At 51.8% G+C, this 18,275-nt stretch overlaps 6 protein-coding genes across 6 annotated transcripts; 5 read left to right on the top strand and 1 right to left on the bottom strand.

The window, feature by feature from the left end:
- Positions 1–502: 502 nt before the first annotated feature.
- On the top strand, positions 503–2,572 carry EDD37DRAFT_647021 (ab-hydrolase associated lipase; the record flags this gene model as incomplete). The annotated part of the gene is made up of 1 exon (XM_062817809.1): positions 503–2,572. The coding sequence occupies one exon, from the start codon at positions 503–505 to the stop codon at positions 2,570–2,572; it is 2,070 nt and encodes a 689-aa protein (XP_062673224.1).
- A 681-nt stretch (positions 2,573–3,253) lies between these two features.
- EDD37DRAFT_258875 (uncharacterized protein) lies at positions 3,254–5,634 on the top strand. The gene is made up of 2 exons (XM_062810785.1): positions 3,254–3,514; positions 3,567–5,634. The coding sequence occupies exons 1-2, from the start codon at positions 3,504–3,506 to the stop codon at positions 5,377–5,379; spliced, it is 1,824 nt and encodes a 607-aa protein (XP_062673223.1). The 5' UTR covers positions 3,254–3,503; the 3' UTR covers positions 5,380–5,634.
- Positions 5,635–5,888: 254 nt separating this feature from the next.
- On the top strand, positions 5,889–6,890 carry EDD37DRAFT_647019 (uncharacterized protein; the record flags this gene model as incomplete). Its single annotated transcript, XM_062817808.1, has 1 exon — positions 5,889–6,890. One exon carries the CDS (start codon positions 5,889–5,891, stop codon positions 6,888–6,890), a length of 1,002 nt encoding a protein of 333 aa, XP_062673222.1.
- A 35-nt stretch (positions 6,891–6,925) lies between these two features.
- Positions 6,926–10,301, bottom strand: EDD37DRAFT_258728 (Utp21 specific WD40 associated putative domain-containing protein). Its single transcript, XM_062810782.1, has 2 exons — positions 9,963–10,301; positions 6,926–9,907 (listed from the first exon to the last, which is right to left on the bottom strand). Exons 1-2 carry the CDS (start codon positions 10,077–10,079, stop codon positions 6,962–6,964), a joined length of 3,063 nt encoding a protein of 1,020 aa, XP_062673221.1. The 5' UTR covers positions 10,080–10,301; the 3' UTR covers positions 6,926–6,961.
- Positions 10,158–15,308, top strand: EDD37DRAFT_622053 (histidine phosphatase superfamily-domain-containing protein). The gene has a single exon (XM_062816032.1). It carries the CDS (start codon positions 10,525–10,527, stop codon positions 15,007–15,009), a length of 4,485 nt encoding a protein of 1,494 aa, XP_062673220.1. The 5' UTR covers positions 10,158–10,524; the 3' UTR covers positions 15,010–15,308.
- Positions 15,309–18,269, top strand: EDD37DRAFT_622051 (uncharacterized protein). The gene is made up of 2 exons (XM_062816031.1): positions 15,309–15,905; positions 16,224–18,269. Exons 1-2 carry the CDS (start codon positions 15,808–15,810, stop codon positions 18,046–18,048), a joined length of 1,923 nt encoding a protein of 640 aa, XP_062673219.1. The 5' UTR covers positions 15,309–15,807; the 3' UTR covers positions 18,049–18,269.
- The last annotated feature ends 6 nt before the right edge of the window (positions 18,270–18,275 follow it).

Raw genomic sequence — 18,275 nt, 5'->3', positions numbered from 1 at the left:
CGCTTTTGAGCGTCACCGATGATGTCGTCTCCCAGCTCTTATGGCCATGTCAACAGCCCACAATTGGTAGGTCGATAGATAGTGGCCACGCAGGGTCAATCGTCAAAAATGTCCAAAACATTCCTTTCAGCTGTCCCTGCCATGATCAACGGGGTTCCACCTACAGCCATGGCCCAAACTTCCAACCAGTCTGATGCACTGCGCAATCTAAGATTCATTGCCCTGGTCCCTGGACGATGTCTTCCTTCCAGGCTTGATGTTCAAACATGTGCTATCCCCTCGCTAACGGTCGTCGCCTTTCTAGAGTCCTTTTGTTTCCTCATTCTCCATTACTCCTGCTCATAATTCATTCGAACACTCTGCCTTTGTTGAAACGCCCCTGTGTCTGCTGATATGGTGCAGTCTATACTCCTTGCGCCTCTCCATACCCCTTGAAAACTGTGGTTGCCACAAAAAAAGTCAATGACATAAACCATAAACAAACAGCCCTGCAACCACATACATGTCGCAAACACAACTGCGCTCCCGCGCCCACGCTGCGGTTGACTATGAGCAACAAGCCGAAAAATTGTCGCTCGACTCTGGCAGCAATGCTGCTGACGAGAACTCCCATGGTGTCGCCGTCAAGGCGACCTTTATCACACCTTTAGATCCTGTCATCGAAACCAGTGATGGGAACAGACTGCCTTCTGTACCCGTGCCAGAAGCACACAGGATCAATTTGCTGAAGGAAAGGGCTGAAGGCCGGCAATACCGCCCAACGAAACCTAGGGGGCTGAGTAGATTTGACATCAAAACCGAGGAGGATGCTGTGGATAAACAAGAGCTACTACGAGGGGATCAAGAGAGCGAAAGGAGTCGCCTCGAGGACGCAATACCACAATCGCATACACATCCACTATTTCCTCCCTTACCCTTATACGGCCCTCCGACATTTCTTCGCGACGTACAGTGTGCCATCCTCCGGACGACATCTGCTTTCCTCTCTACGGGCTTTCTGGCAGTCATTGTCCTGGGAGCGCTGTTCACGTCAATACCACACTTCTTCAAGTATATTTGGGTGTGGATGACATTTCGAGATCCTGACAAGAAGAGACCCTTTTACGAGGAAGAACGAAGAAGAGCACATATTCGCAAAGAGAAAGAAACGGAGTGGCTGGATAAGAAATCCAGGCGTGGCCGCGAAGTCGAAACAAATGGAGAGAAATCGGGGGATCCTGCAACAGACAACTATGAGCCCCTCGAGGGTGGGCCCGACAGAATCATCTGCGACATACGATACTATGCACGCCGAGTTGGTTTGGACGCCGAGGAGTTCAGAGTGCAGACCGAGGATGGCTTCATCATTACCCTGTGGCACATCTACAACCCCAAGGAATACAAACCGACCTCCGAGGCACATCGACGACAAAAATCTCCGGACGTCTTCTTAGAACAGAATGGAGACGAAGCACATGTCCAAAGACAGTACCCTGACGGCGAGAAGAGATACCCTGTATTGCTGGTTCACGGTCTCCTGCAGAGTGCTGGTGCATACTGTGTAAATGATGATGACAGCCTGGCTTTCCTCCTTTGCAAAGCAGGCTATGATGTCTGGCTGGGGAACAACCGATGTGGCTTCAAGCCTGAGCACCGTCTGCTTCGGTATAATGATCCACGCATGTGGGCTTGGAATCTGCGTCAAATGGGGGTTATGGACTTGCCCGCATTTGTGTCCAGAGTGCTCGAAGAGACAGGCTTCGAGAAGCTCGGTTTAGTCTGTCACAGCCAGGGAACAACACAAACCTTTGTCGCGCTTGCAAAAGAACAGCGACCCGAGCTTGGTGACAAGATCAGCGTGTTTTGTGCCCTCGCTCCAGCGGTATATGCCGGGCCTCTGATCGACAAAATGTATCTCAAGTTCATGCGAGTTATATCACCGCCAATGTTTCGGCTCTTCTTTGGCATTCACAGTTTCATACCTCTCATGATGACCATGCATCGGACATTGCCTGGCAAAATGTACGGCGCCATGGGGTATCTGGTTTTCTCCTTCCTGTTCAATTGGACTGATACACGGTGGGATCGTGGAATACGAGACCGCCTATTTCAGTTCTCGCCGGTATACGTCAGTGCAGAAAGTATGAGGTGGTGGCTGGGCCGGGAATGTTTTGCAAAACACAGGTGCGTTTTAGCAACCTTTGAAGCGGGACAGAAAGAGGAGGTGGAGGATGAGTCAGATGAAGAACAAAAAGAGAAGGCCATGGCCAACAGCTCTGATCGAGGACGATCAGCCTGGTATGATGAACGTGTGCCTCCAATGGCTCTATGGATTGCCGGAAGTGATGATCTGGTGGATGGTCACCGACTGTTGAGAAGATTTGAGAGAGGACGCGAACCGCATGTCAAGGTCGTTCACAGCAAGGTCATACCTGAGTATGAGCATCTCGACGTCATTTGGGCACTTGATGCGGCAGAAAAGGTCGGCAAAGAAGTCCGCGATGTGCTGTGGAAGACGATGCCTGATGAAGCCAGACGCGTATGCAGGAAGATTACTGGCGTTGATGAGGAATTGCAGGCAGATGGTAAATAACAACATCAGGTTGGTGGTTTGCGCGAGTGGTGAGCGTTATCTGCGATTTTGAGAAGTAATGGACATGCATAGACGTCTTGTGTTTTTATACTGGCGTAGATACCCCTTTGTACATTACCCTACCCAATATGACAGCGATAGGTCATCGCAAGCCAGACTTTTCAAGATACACCTTTGATGCACTTTGTGCTTATCGAGAACGGCTCACTTGGCTTCCAACTCTACAACCTCGGTTAGTTGACATCGGCTAGGATTGTTCAGGCAGTCCGCTTATGCCCCTATCTTCTTCTTAGTTAGATCTGTACGAACCAAGGCCTCCCAGCATGCCTGTGATACGAGTATGTCCCTTGAACATGCTGACGGACTGACGAGTAGCTGGGGCGGGATCGACATGCACATGCAGCCCGACATATATAGTAGTCAGCTGTGACGACAAAGACGGACGAAATACAACTTCCCGTGGCCTTGAGAGCAGTTCTCAATTCCCTCCATGGCACCTTCTGCAGTGGTTTTCAGCTTAAGTAGCCGTGTGTTCTGCCAACATCTGACAACCTGCATGTCTGCCACCCGGTGCTTCTGTCCCTAGGTGACTGTCCACCAAGCGGTCGGACAACAGAATATCTACGCGATCCTCAAAACGGTGTGTAGAACGACCACCGGACTCTCACAGGCCATAGCGATTGAGCACCTCACCGTCATGCTCACGGCAGGAGCAAGCCCATTACCCGAAAGCGGCACAAATTCCAAAGCCAAACAGAAGAAATTCCATCACAAGAGTTTCACAGGTTGTGCTACATGCGTAAGTGTATCTTTTCTGCCCCGTCCCACCCTGCAGGTCTTGACCAAGTCCGCTTCACTGATCTCCTCGACCTCTGGAAGGGCGCTTTGCCTCTCGGTCATTACTCTCCGAAAGGCTGGCACCGGCTGATTGATGCTACAGAGGTACGCTTATACAGTCATTGTTAGAATGGTCTGATCTAAAACAGCAATCAAGGGCTCGTCGAGTAAAATGTACCGAGGAAAGACCGCAATGCTCCAGATGCATCACGCATGGCACTCCATGCCCAGGGTACGTCAACCGAGTGTGGACATTTGGGTCCGGAAGATCCTCCGTCAGGACTGCCAGAGAGAGCGGAGATGAGAGTCTGATGGACCGGACCTGGGACGAAGCAGGAGTTCACCAACCGCACATTCCCGCAGCGGTGCTTTGGAGACTTCCTTACCATGAATCACGGTATGCATCCAATCTGGAGGTGCCATTTGAAGCGACACCTCAGCACGATGGCCTACATAAGACAGACGGTACAAAGCGTTGGAAACGAGCCATCCCAAGGGACGCAAATACGCGGAGCGAGCTCTGTCCAGCGCCACACTCCATCAAAGTGATACCGAGAAGCATGTCCGAGCCAGGATCTGACAGCTTCATGCTGCGGTCATTCCAATACTTCCGGGAAAATTCGATTCCAGCGTTTCTGTACGTCAATCCGAGCCCTGGTGCCTGTCATGTCTTTCGGAGTCTTATACCCCGAGCCTACTTCACACAGCCAGCGCTCAAGCACTCCATTATAGCAGTGGCCAATGTCCAGGAGTCTATGGCCAGTCTGGAAGACGGCTGCCGTCTCAGGGCACTGGCGTTGAGCGAGTATTCGAAGACTTTGAAACTCCTGAGCGACGAAGCCTCGCAACCAACGAGCCTTGTCATGCTTCTTGCATGCCTTCAGTGTGTCGCATTCGAAACGCTTCAGAATGCACCGAAGAACGCAACTTTGCATCTCCAGAATGGGCTCCGGGTCCTGCGACAGTGGAAACGATCACGCCAACTTGATAAGCGTACCTTGCACGGAGACGACCATATCATTAGCATGTACTTGGAGCCTGTCTTTGCCCACATTGAGACTGTTTTTGTGAGGTCGGCCGCCGAGGATATGGATGCCCCAGGTGATCTGACTTACAATCCACCGGTATCTCCGGAGAAATTCCAGAGTCTGCTGGAAGCAAGGGCGAAAATGTTTGAGCTCTGGATGTACTTCTTAAGCACGCACACTCCGGACTCAATCAACACGCAGGAACAATTGTTAGTTCTCCCGATATGGCAGGATTGGTACGCAAAGCTGTTGCTGTGTATGCGTGATATGCCCAAATGGCCCATACGCCAGCAGATCAACGCCCGCATTCTGCGCTTGCAGTACGATGCGAGCATTTCAGCATTACTTTGCCAACGCAGCCGGGGCGAAATGGTGTGGGACGAAGAGCTGGACAAATATCAGAGTATACTGACCGAATGCGCTGAGATTTGTTATACTCCGGGGGCTTATGATCCCGTCCGAGACACCAATGGTATGAACTTCGCCATCATCCCGGGAATTCTACCGCCGTTGTGGCTGATAGGTATGACCTGTCGGGACCGGGCAACTCGACGCCGTGCTTTGGAGCTTCTTCGTTTACAACATCGGAGATGCGGACATATTGATGAGTGCTCGACTGCTGTGCTTGTTGAGACGATTTCTCGACTGGAAGAGGAAGGATTACCACCAACTGCAACAAAGTGCAGTGATATCCCTGAAAGCAGACGTATACGTGCTCTGGAGTCTGATTTGACGAAAGCTGGGAAGTTGGTACTGACCTTTGCGAGGGCACCGCACTACACGACTCGCGAGACGATCGAGGTGCCTTATACGTCTACCACTGCATTGCCAAAATGCAAGTATAGATTGTGGCCGATTGTGGCTTCAATGAACCTGATTGGCTACCAAGGGCTTGTTCGGCCACATGTTGTTTCTTGTGTCTGCAAGGCATATGGACAATGAAGTGGTCTGGGGCTGTGGTACTGTGAAGAAACCGGGGGTCTGACCACTGATTCGAATATGCTTTGAACCTTATACAACACTGGTGCCCACTTATGATGTTGGGTGGACAGATCGATCAGCAACTTCACCCGTACGAGAATTGGCAGGGACTACGGCCACAGGCTGGACTCGCGGTGCATAGAGGCAGATACATATCGAAGGGCGGAGATGTACTTAGTTCAATTCATGCTGTACCTAGCCGAGGATCCTTGGGCCCTAACGAGGCTGAAGTTGATTGTCTGCCTTATCAGCGGCACGGAGAGATCCGCCCCTTTGAACCCCGGACATCACCACCCCAAAGACATGAACATATCGACGTCTATCGACACGACGTGGTCTTGATGATAGTCTTTCATGACCTGCTCACTCAAACAAAACCACACTGGAAGGAACTTGTGCCGTCCACGACTTGAAACACCACCACCTTGATCAATCTGGTACTGGGCCTAAATCGGGAGACTGCAACAACAATGTCCTTCCCCATCATCGATATCTCGGGTATCGACGACCCCAACCACCAAGTGTCCATCGCCAACGAAGTTACCGAAGCCTGCAAGAAATGGGGCTTCCTCTTACTTCGAGGTCACCCGATTCCCACGGGCGAAATCGACGAAATGTTCGATCTTGGCAGATCCTTCTTCCATCTCAATGAATCCGAGAAAGCACCCTACCCAATCACGAAAAAATCCATTGGCTACATCGGCAGTTTCCAAGACCGCGGCAAGGACGACAAGATGTCAATGTGGTTTGGTGGCGTACCAGGTGCTCTTGACTCGGAAAAGGACACACTGCCGCCTTTCTGGCGCGAACGTACTCAACGAGTCGAGCAATTCAAGCACAAATGCCATGACCTGGTGGTGAAGTTGCTCGAGTGTTTCGCGCTGTCTCTGCGTCTAGAGGATAGACGATTCTTCGCGTCAGCGCACAGGGAGGACGCAGGTAATGGGAACGCGCTACGAATGTTGATGTACCCTGGTCGATCCGCGCCAGAGGACATGACTGGCCGAGGCAGCCGTATGGCACCGCACACGGACTCAGGCAGCGTGACGCTCTTGTTTCAGCGCGCGGCTGGCCTGGAAGTTGAGTCTCCGAGCGGTGAATGGGTAAAGGCGCCGCATATTCAAGACTGTATTCTCGTGAATCTGGGCGATGCGCTGAGTTTCTGGTCCGGCGGAATGCTGAAGGCGACGTTGCATCGGGTCACGTTTGACGGGGTGCCCTTCGATCAGGAACGGCAGTCTATGGCGTACTTTGGCCAGGCAAGCCCGGAGACCGTGCTCCAGCCTATCACTGGCGGAGTGGTCGAGAAGTATGTGTCGAATGGCCTTGTGTTGACGCCGGGCGTGACGGTGGGAGAGCTGAGTAAGATGATCATGAGTGGCATTTATGGCACGGCGTTTCAGGAGAAAGAGACGGAGAAAGACACGAAGCCACCAATGGCTGCACCTACAGCTACAGCGGCGGTTGTGTAGGACAGACACGAGAAAAAAAGGTGCGGTTTGTAGCAAGCTCTGTTTATAGCGTAGCATACCAGGTAGCCAACTTATCGTGCGCTCCTCAGAAACTCGACGATGCCCCTTGTGTACCCGACTAATTGGCCAAGTCTCTTTTCCTCAGTCTCCATTGTCGTGCGCCACTCGAGCACGGCCTGGTTCAGACCGGGTACTTCTGTGACGAAGTCGCCGTGGAGCTTTAAAAACACGCTCATCCATGTGTTGACCAGCTCAAAAGATTTTCGCGACTTGACCTGTTCGGTCAATGCGCGGACAAAGACTGGCATTTCGGTCAAGGTCAAAGAGCGGATCTCGAGGTCAGCTGCAGATGGTGGAAGTAAGGTCAGGTGTTCAGACAGTGGGGATGGATTGTGCTGAGGGTCCGCGTTGAAATTGTCTAGCACATCGGAGAGTTGTGAGTTTGGTCCGGTCTGGGATGTGAGGGCAAGGCGAGATATTCGTGAACGGTCGGCGTCCTCAATCGTTTTGTTGTCGGAAGCGGTCACATTGCTGTCATGGTCTTTGCTGCCATTGGTAAGGGCCGACCCAAGAAAGAATGGTGCAGCTTTCGGCTTCTCTGGAGGCTGAAGCGGCTTGTTTCGTTCACGGATGCTGTCGAGATTGAGCAACGTTTGCCATCGTGACTGGGGCATGATCGAGAGCGTCAAAAGGCTTTGGTCTAATTGGTCGATGTCAACGGCACTGTCTACGCCATCGACATGCTCGTCCTCCTCAGTGCTGCTTTCCGTGATGGTGAGTTGACTAGCGGCCTGGAATGTAGCATTCTCGGTCAGATCAATGACTCCATTAACCTCATCAATCTGCCTCGTTGATATCCGAGTAAAGAGAGCCTTGTTGGTCCAAATATTGATCCCGGCGCTGCCTGCGTGGGTTGTGGCGAGGAACTCCCCAGTATTCGAAAAGGCAATGCTTGTGCAGGTCGCCGTCCGGAAAGCATCGATAAGATGGCCGGTAGCAAGATCAAACACTCGTACCACAGAGTCCATTGAACAAGCCACAACCCATCGGCCATCGTGCGAGAAACAATAATCGTATATTTGACCGACACAACCCCACAGTTCACGGACGATCTTTCGGGTTTCAATGTCGAGAATGCGGATGCATAGATCATCGCAAGACAATGCTAACAAGCCGGACACTGGATTGTATCGGATCGAAGTGACGACGGCCTCGAGGTCTTTTCGCCGCTCTATGGTCTTGCCTGTGGAGAAGTTCCAGAAGATGATCGTCCCATCCAGACTTGTGGAGACCATGGTCTGGTTGAGGTTGTCCACGACGATACCTGTGATTGCATCACGATGCCCCAGCGGGATATTCACCCTTTGCTCTTGCGCTTCTTGTAATTTCAGCTGCTTCGCTTGTGACGGCGTGATTCGAGGAGGATAACGTTGGCGATGAACGCCGGACTGCAGGTTGAACATGTCCAGACTGCCACCAGCAGAACCGACGATTGCGAAGGTGCCGCAAGTAGTCATGGCTACGCTTGTAACAGGCTTATGATCACCCGTTTCAAAAGCCCATCTGCCCGCCTTCTTTCTACCCCAAGACCAGGTCCTAGCAAATTTGTCGTCGGCATGAGCAGTAACGATGCTTTCCCAGCCAGTGGTACTTGTCTCCTCTGCTTTGGCATCCTTCGAGTTGGCCCAAACGCGGCCACCTACGGCACCCATCCCACCATCGCGGTTCAGTGAACATGCCATGTCGATAATTGGTGCAGCTTTGAATGCCTCGACTCCAGCTGCATCATCGCTGAGCAAGCCCTGTTTTCGAGCCTTGGACGTAACTGCGCCCTGACTCAATTCTGTGCTCTGCCCGTCTCTACGCAGACTGAAGCCCCAAAGACTTCGATCACGACCTGCAGACAACAACCACTTTCCGCTGGCATCGGATCCGTCCGAAGCCGCGGGCAAGAATTTGAGTTTCGTTACTGATGCCGCATGTCCGCTTCTTGAATGCAGAGGACGCGGAGTCGGAGAAAAGGGGTTTTCGTCAAAGACCCAGGACCTCAGAGCATTGTCGAGCCCGGAAGAGATCAAGACTGGTTGTCCTGGCAAGAACTCAACCTTGTTAACCCCGGTCGCTTGACCAAGGCTAGAAGTCTCGTGAGCTCCTCTTACCACTCCAATCACTTTACCACCACGGTTGAGGTCCCAAAGCGTGATGTCGCCGCTTTCGGTACTGGATGTTGCCATGACACCAGATTTGCGTCCGTCTTCGCCTGCGCCCATTCCATCGGTCCGGAAACTTATTGACGTTATTGGCTTCTTGGTGTTTCTTTGGTGCAATTCCAGAACTCGTTCATCCGATTCGACATCGGTGATGATCAGGGAGCCATCGGCATGAGCAACCGCTAACAGACATACAGCCGGTGCTGGGGCAAGGGCCGTGACTGGGCCAGAGCTAGCTGACGGAGCAAGGATTGTATGGACGAGTCTGCCGGTGCTGACGTTATACACTTCGACGATTCCTTCTTTTCTTCCGACGAAAATTTTGTTTAGTATAGTAGGTAGGGTGCAGATTTGGCCGGAAAAGATTGCTCGACCGTGGGTCGAGGTAGACGGTGTTGAGGGATGAATGGTGGTATAGTGCTCATAAGAGTCTGTTTTCCAGACCTCAATAGCTTCATTCCCACATCCCACAATCCAGGATCCGAACACCAGTATTTGTCCAATCTTTTGCGGATGTGTACCATCTATATCCAATTCTGCGATGAGTTGCCCTCGCTTGAACACCCACATCCCTCTTCGATCATTGGGCTGCGCCCCGCCCCAGGCAACCACGACTCGATCACGGTATGCATATGTTGCAGTCATCTGACCTGGACATAGAGGTCGACTGAGAAAGACAAGGTTAAGACCTCTTCGCAGGTCGTACGTTTGCAAGGCATTGCCAACTGAAGTGGTGATCTGGAAGGTCGTCTTCCCTAGAGGTACTGAGGTGAAAGGAACATTCGTAGGGGAAACCAAGCCGAGCGTCTGTGGTTCAAACAGTCAGTTTCGCGACTTGGGTACAACATCAACAGCGACATACTCTGAATGGAGAGAACAACCGTGAACTCGCCGGAGGCTTCTGGTTGGAATCGTCGTTGTCCTCACGTCGCTGCCGTTTGGCGACAGGGAACTCAACAGCATCATCCATTTGAGGCATCACAATACACTCAGCGGCCCCTTGAAGTCTGTCGACAGCGTTAATCCATTGCCATTGCTTCAAATCATCACTGGGTGTTGCAGTTTGTTGATCGTCGGAGACTCCAATTAATTTATTTTTTTCTTTGGTCTGCGATTCGTCGGCGAGAAATGACGTCGGCTTAAGTAATTATTTTACTGGAGGCACAGACTCTTCTCTATCTGCCCCTCGCTTCCTCTATACGTTCATCTTCAGACTCGCTTCTTTCGACATATAGAACATTGGGGGATCTCATTCGGTATCAGCTGTAATCTTTACGTCTCTTTCTTCCTTTGGTCTCCTCTCGTCTCTCATTCCAATCATCGACTTACAGGATGCGTTGAGGCTATACAGGCATGCGAGTTGATCGAGGAGGAATTCACCTTTCCATGCTGGTCACGTCCCTACGCACATTACTGGAAACACCATGGACTCTCATTCTCCTCTCCGTCGGGTCCCGACCAACACGTCTGATACCGCGATTGATGACCATTCGGCTTCTTCATCAGCCACTTCTTCACGACCTTACTTTCCGACTGGACGGACACCATCGACCCATTCTTTGTTGGGTTCCCATAAGAATGCAGATGTGCGAAAGGCTGCCCAGACGGGGACCTCCAGTGCTTCAGCCGACCGCTCCAGCATAAGTATGCCACCTCCTATGACCAAACCGAGCGCAGAGAGAAGGTTGTCTACGTCGCTTTCTTCTAATCGGCCGCATCGAAGATCAGAGGACATGGCCAGAAGTCCACCAGCGTCTGTCAAGAGCTTAGATGGCGACAGTTCTGCCTTTGGTTCCTCTCCTACCGCTCAGAGGTCTACAACAGCTCATGACTCTACCGTGGTCACAACTGGCTCTACTCCCAATAACCCTGGTCTGCCGGTGCTATCACCTCCCGCCCTCAATCCAAGCATGCGTAATCAGGATGGTCTAGCATCAACAGTGCACTCACTGATCACATCCCCAACTTCTGCTCCTAAGGTCGATACGTCTGTGCCGGCTGGACAAACCCTACCAACCCCAGTCAAACCTGATGGCTCCGAGACTGCTTTGCCCAGCAGGCCAGGTCGAGCTATCAAGCCCCGCTCAATTTCTTCGAGTCGACGACTCAGTGGTACGGCTTCATCGAAGAACGACAGCATTATCTCCGAGAAACCGGAGCCGATAGGAAGGATTGGAGTCTGTGCGCTCGACGTTAAAGCCCGAAGTCGACCTAGTCGACAGATCTTGACTCGTCTTCAAGGAGAGGGAGAATTTGAGGTTATTGTTTTTGGTGACAAGGCAATCCTTGACGAAGAAGTGGAAAACTGGCCCATATGTGATTATCTGATATCGTTCTTCTCGGAAGGCTTCCCACTGGATAAAGCAATCGCTTACGTCAAGTTGCGAAAGCCTTTCGTTGTCAACGATTTGCCCATGCAGAAGATCCTCTGGGATCGAAGACTATGCCTGAAAATCCTGGATCAGATGCATATCCCGACGCCCAAGCGTATCGAAGTGAATCGGGATGGCGGGCCAATATTGGAATCTCCTGAACTTGCTCAGCACGTTGTTAATATGACAGGAGTGGTTTTGGAAGGCCCTGAAGACGGTACTGGCGGTGGCACACCCCTAACACAGTCGGTGGAGTTAACCGACGATGGTGACACATTGGTCGTGGATGGAAAACCCTTCAAGAAACCTTTTGTGGAAAAGCCGGTCAGTGGAGAAGACCACAATGTCATCATCTATTTCCCCAAGGACCAGGAAGGTGGCGCACGAAGGCTTTTCCGGAAGATTGGCAACAAGTCTTCGGAGTACGACCCTGAGCTGATAGTACCTCGGTCTGTCGCAGAGCCCGATAGCAGCTACATCTACGAACAGTTCCTAAGGACGGAAAATGCCGAAGACGTCAAAGCCTACACTGTCGGCCCCAACTACTGTCATGCAGAGACCAGAAAGTCACCTGTTGTCGACGGCTTGGTGCGACGAAACACCCACGGAAAAGAACTTAGATACGTGACAAAACTCAACGAAGCCGAGCGAGAAATGGCTTCAAAGGTCGCAATAGCCTTTGGTCAACGCATTTGTGGTTTCGATCTGTTGCGGACCGGCAACTCAAGTTACATCATCGACGTCAACGGATGGAGTTTCGTCAAGGACAACGAAGACTATTACAACGACTGCGCGAAGATTCTGAGAGGCATGTTCCTTGCTGAGAAGTTCAGAATCGAAAACGGCCTGTCGGATGAGCAGGTGCCAGATTCAAACGGTGAGCTCCACTCACGACAACAAAGTACGAGCCACCCACATCGGGCGGCGCTCAGAACAATTCTGAAATCGCCAAGTATGAGTAAACTATCCCAGCACCTACCTCATCCATCTCGACATCATGCTTCCACTGCCGTCAACTCACCAAGATCCTCCTCCATGACGACACCATTGAGTTCGCCGCCTAGTGTTGAACGGAACATGAACGGTCCTGTGATGCCAGCCAGGATCGACAACACTGAAGTTCTCCCACCACCAGTCATAGACACGACAGCCGTCAATGGCACTGCGTCAGATGCGGTAGTGTCTGCCAAAGAGCCAGAGGCACAAGTTCCTCTCCCAAGTTCGAAGCACTCCTGGAAGTTGAAGGGCTTCGTCACAGTTATCAGACACGCTGACAGGACACCAAAGCAGAAGATCAAGTTTACAGCTCACTCCCAGGTCTTTGCTGACCTTTTGAAAGGCCATCACGAAGAAGTGCTGCTGAAAGGTGAGGCTGCTTTGGCAAGTGTCGAAGCAGCAGTGAAAATCGCGCAACGAGACCGTCTTGAGGATCCGGAGAAGTTGCACAACCTGCGGATAGCCCTCTCCAAAAAGGGGTCACAGCCTGGAACAAAGGTCCAGATCAAGCCCATGTTCCGGAAAAGGAAGCCCGAAGAGATGTCCTCGGCAGAGAACGAGCAAGCTACCAGTCCAACCGGTCTTTTCCTATCTGAAGAGGACCAACCTTTGTCAGAGTCACCTCGGGGCGGGAGATCGAGCTCCGTGACCGAGTCCAACAAGCTGCGCAAGCTTGGGACTAGAAGCGATTCTATATCCGGCGCAACATTTTCACGATTTTCTGCGGCAGAAAATGACCTCGTCCTGGACAAATTGCAGCTGGTCATGAAATGGGGAGGAGAGCCGACACATGCTGCACGCTATCAGTCGCAGGACCTGGGAAGCAACATGCGAGATGACTTCAAACTGCTCAATAGAGAGGTGCTGAATGATGTCCGGATTTTTACGAGTTCAGAGAAACGTGTCAAGACTAGTGCGCAAATCTGGGCTGCTGCATTTTGTGACCGCCAGGATATTCCCGAAGACTTCATTACAGTGCGAAAGGACCTCTTGGATGACTCCAATGCAGCAAAGGACGTCATGGACAAGGTCAAGAAGAAGCTCAAGCACCTTCTCCGCGAAGGGACTGTTCCTGAAGCATTTGCATGGCCTAAGGATGCTCCAGAGCCATACGCTGTGATGCAAAATGTTGTTGACCTTCTCAAATTCCACCGAAGAGTCATGAGACATAACTTCAAGAAACTTGCCACTGGCGCTGCTGCTTCGCTTGCTGCCCTGAATGGCGTGGGTGAGACCAAGGACGCCAACAACAAGGAAGCTGTCTCGGTGGCCTCGATACAATCCCGGTGGTGTACCGGTGAAGATCCAGAGCTGTTCAAGGAACGGTGGGAGAAGCTGTTTACCGAGTTTTGTGATACTGAAAAAGCGGACCCCAGTAAGATCTCTGAATTATACGACACGATGAAGTACGATGCACTCCATAACAAGCAGTTTCTGGAATGGATCTTCACGCCCAGCCAAGCCTTCCTCGACGAACTCGCTAAGGAGGAAGGCCTCGCATCGGGCAGTGTTCTTTCTGAACAAGAGCAAGCTGATGAGTCGATTTCCACTTCCCCTGGCAGCAAGAACCGTCATGATAGCACCCTTTCAACGTCAGCCAGCAGTACCGACAAGCATTCTTTTGCTCAGAAGATTGGATTGAGGCGGCAGTCTATCCTTAAGCCCACACCGCCTGCTCCGCCACTGAACACATGGGAACAGGGAGCTTCCTACTTCAAGCTTTTCAGTGGCTCTCCTGAAAACAAAACGAGTCTTGACCAGCGACTGGGCCGACTGAGAGAATTGTTTCGCTACAGTAAGATCTTGTTTGACTACATTGGGCCGCAAGAGTATGGTATCAGCGACGAGGAGAAACTTGAGATTGGCCTACTGACGTCTCTTCCCTTGCTTCGTGAGATTGTCGATGATCTGGAAGAGTTGCAGGCCTCGGGTGATGCCAAGTCATTCATCTACTTCACGAAGGAGTCTCACATTTACACACTCCTTAACTGCATCATGGAAGGAGGCATCCATACCAAAATCAAGCGATCGACCATTCCCGAGCTCGACTACCTGTCACAAATCTGCTTCGAACTCTATGAGGCTAAGGATGCCGACACTGAGGAGTCGACCTATTCGATCCGCATCTCCATTTCTCCAGGTTGTCACACCGTGGACCCTCTCGACGTGTCCCTTGACTCTAAGCACGCCATTGGGTCCGCGCCGAGACGGTCGTTGACCAATCACCAAGATTGGAAGGAGGTATTATCGACGCTCAAGGCCAAATTCAACACAGTCCAATTACCGAAGAGTTTCCTGGCGATAAACGTGAGCGACAAGCACGAAGAAGAAGCCGAGCGAAGAGCTAGCTACCTGCAGAGCGAGGCTGCAAGGGAAAAGTATGAACGTGGTCAAGATGGCGAGGGAGACGCCGCTATATCGAACCAACAGGAGGGCCCTAATGGCGTTCAAGACGTGAACGCCGTCTCAGACACCGAGCCACTGCCGCCGCGGGATGTGACTGCTGCAGACTCGACCGGAGTCGAGCTAGGAGGAGCGTGAGGTAGATTCCTACTTTTGGCCGCACCAAGTTGAACTGCACAAAAGAAATGATGCACGAGTGGTGGCAGTGCACCTTGTTTAGAGGTGGGGATTTGTCTCACGTGTGGTTTCCTGTTCAGCTTGCCTCGAAGATCCAGCCTCTGCTTTTTGGAACTCCAATCAGTAGCAAAGACGTGGGCCAGACACGAGAAGGGATGGTGATGAGGCGTCTATGTTTGGAGGCTACAGTCTAGTATTGTTCATAGAGAGATTACTTCATGTACATATATCTCGCACACGCACCGTTCAGTCGAGTTTTCTCAAAGCCTGCGCATTTACCCCTTGCCTTGGTCGGACAGGAACATCTATCTCCCGAACCCGTCTTCCTGCTCGGTCTCATCCACGATTACCTTTCCGCGACGGTCTCCTCTAACAGACCTGTCTCATTCGGTTCTGCATTCCTTCTCCTGTGAGCATGCCACTGAATACATATTCCCATGTCATCTCTGACTCAGGCGCTGCCGGAGGTATTTGAGTTGATCTTGCACCACGATCGGAGCGTTCGGCCATCTGTAACTTGGGGTGTTTCAGAGTTCAGTCTCTGACAGCTTCGACCCAGAAACATCCACAGATTTCTGCGACCATGCCTGTGTGACGAACTGCGATGCTCCCCCGATCAATCTAGAATGCAGCGGTCACCGGATTGAGCCAATCCTGAGAGTGCCTGGTTGCTCAATCTGAGGTTTCAACGTCGCGTGAGGCCGATCAAACACCGCTTGCTCGAAAACATGCCCGTTGAACCCACAACTGTCACAAAGCATGAACTTTGAAGCACGTAATGCTTTGCAGGTCAATTCCTCTCTGACTGCCGAAACTGGGGAAAAGAAGCAACAAGGCAGAGAGGGAGTTACTGTGCCGTGAGGTAAGTGCAAAGCCTGTGTCAAGCCTTCTCATTATTCACCTCCCGACTTCTTCGTGCTTTCCTCTGCTGCATCGCTGGTCGACTTCAATAGCACGATTGCTGCGTTCATTCTAGCCATTCTTCTCTAGGGGGCTGGTCCCATTGTCGTTCTTTCTATGTTGTGTTTTCCCATCATCGCATAACGGCACTCTCGTCTTGACGGCGGTGGGCTGGATCGCTGCCTCCAAATCTACCAGAGTGCAATCATGCCTAACACCAATGCAGTCGACCATTTCAACAGACGCCGATCTATTCATCTTACCACTGAAGATAGACAAAAGTTTTATTTCTTACGCAGGTCGATATTATCACGACGACAGACTTCTTCCGTTCCAGCCCCGGTTCCATCAACGACGACTGCCGTGAACTTACCACCGGGGTTACCTCATAATATCTTTGGCAAAGAAACAAAACATCACAATGACAACAGCAACGGCAATGGGAATGGGAATGGAGACGGCAACGGCAACGGCAATAACAACGACAGCGACGATGATTCATCCGATGACGGCAATATGGACGACCATTCCAACAACAACAACAATCCCTTTGCTCCCAGTACTACACCGCAGGCACACGGAAATGGACAAATGTCTTCCATGAATATAATGGCTGCCAGCACATCTCTTCCTGAATCGACCGTAACGTTAACAATCAGTCCTTCGTCTGCAACCTTACTTTTGACTTCAACTTCAACCTCAACCTCGACAACTATTCCCTTGGATTCAGCAACCATCACTTCGACAATCTCATTTCGTCCAACTTCTGTCACGTCTACGGCTTTCGCAGCCAACACGATGCTAACATTTTCTTCGACTTCGTCCCAAACGACCACAACAGATGCACCGAGCGCGGAATCGACAGTCACGCCCGCTCCAAGTGTCCAGGTCCACAAGGCTTCGATTTCTGCGCCAACTATAGCTGCAGCTGTAGTTGCTTCATTGGTAGGAGCACTGGCAGTGTTTGCGTTCGGGTATTTGCTTTTCCGCTACTGTACACCCCTGAAGGGCAAAGTTTTTGCATATCGTGGACGCAGGGGTCAGAGGCTACCGGGTGAAGAAGATGGCGGGCCTATTGGAAGAGATAATGCGCCCGACATGTCCGAGGTCAATTATTCTTCAGAGGCAGGAGCGACAGTAGGAGCAACCACGTTGCGCCAGTCTGTGGTACGCCAGTCTGTGGTCCGTCAGTCAACGGCAGCCAGGACGTCAGCTGTCAACAACGCTGCTCCGGACTATCCCGCGGACCTTGCAAACGTGCCTTTCCAGAGGGAAAAGAATCAGGATCCGGAAGACCACCCGTTCAGCAACCAAGTGCCCCTCGCGGCAAGCGAAGTTGGCGGCAACCACATTCCCAGCCTCCGACAAAGTATCATTGTGGGCTTGGTTATGGGCAGCACGATAGGCAGCATTCCCGACTCCAGACCGCCAACCTACATGACTCACGCGAGCGAGACTGATCCCGTCAGCACCATTATCAACGAGTACGCTGGTCCGTCGCGATCAGCAAGTACCAGCATTGCCTCTTTTGGCATTCATCCGATGGGCTTGTCTGCTAATCCGCCAACGCCGGTGATCTCGAGGAATAGTGCTCGCTCTGGCCTGGAGACTGCTTCTCCTAGGCAGCCAAGCGTCACCGCATCTTCGTTCTTGATGCCGTCAACGCCCACTCCAGCTTACTTTTCTGCCCCAACACCACCGGCGTCGGTGATCGGACTCTCGCCTAGCACGAACCATGTGCGCGCATCAGTCACACCTTCGGAGAGCGCTTCTAATGCACCTTCGTCGCCATTACCGCTTCCTCCGCGGTTGCCGCTCAATGCCTCCTTGCCGAATGTGCCAGCTCTGTCGCGGTTCAGCTGGAATTCCTCAAGTATTGCCGTCGGTTCTAGAAACCGTATGTCAAGCGCCCAGCGATTCGCGACTAGCGGTGCGGGTGCCAGTCCTCATGCTGTTGGGGTTCCGTCAATATCAGCACCCCCACCGTTGCCACCGTTGACACTGCCATCGCCGTTGGCAGTCAAGAGGTCGAGTGCGGCGTCATCGATTATGTCTGCAGGCAATGATCGAAGGGCCTCACTAAGGGATATGACTTCGTAGATGGGCCCTGTACTTACTTGACCTTGTTGGAAGTTCATCAGCGGCTCGTCAGCATTTTCTGCAAGACACTTCTATATGAGTGCTATGTGGAGGACTTTGGGTTTTTTGTTTTCAAAAGTTGGTTAGAGATGAATTTGGTGTGGACATGATGACGATAGTATACGCCTTTCTTCTGTGGGAAAGCGAGTGACGGACAGTAATTCTTCAGGAAACTTGCAACAATTAGA

The sequence above is a fragment of the Exophiala viscosa genome, assembly GCF_022695815.1.
Source record: "Exophiala viscosa unplaced genomic scaffold EDD37scaffold_2, whole genome shotgun sequence".
Classification (NCBI taxonomy): domain Eukaryota; kingdom Fungi; phylum Ascomycota; class Eurotiomycetes; order Chaetothyriales; family Herpotrichiellaceae; genus Exophiala; species Exophiala viscosa.
This window is presented reverse-complemented; position numbering and strand designations above follow the sequence as displayed.

Excerpts from the sequence above, each read along its gene's own strand:
- EDD37DRAFT_258728 (XM_062810782.1), bottom strand. The coding sequence starts at position 10,079 with ATGCCTCAAATGGATGATGCTGTTGAGTTCCCTGTCGCCAAACGGCAG. Across the intron at positions 9,908-9,962 it reads GGTTGTTCTCTCCATTCAGA|ACGCTCGGCTTGGTTTCCCC; the intron begins GTATGTCGCTGT and ends TTTGAACCACAG.
- EDD37DRAFT_622053 (XM_062816032.1), top strand. The coding sequence starts at position 10,525 with ATGGACTCTCATTCTCCTCTCCGTCGGGTCCCGACCAACACGTCTGAT.
- EDD37DRAFT_622051 (XM_062816031.1), top strand. The coding sequence starts at position 15,808 with ATGAACTTTGAAGCACGTAATGCTTTGCAGGTCAATTCCTCTCTGACT. Across the intron at positions 15,906-16,223 it reads AGAGAGGGAGTTACTGTGCC|ACAAAAGTTTTATTTCTTAC; the intron begins GTGAGGTAAGTG and ends CACTGAAGATAG.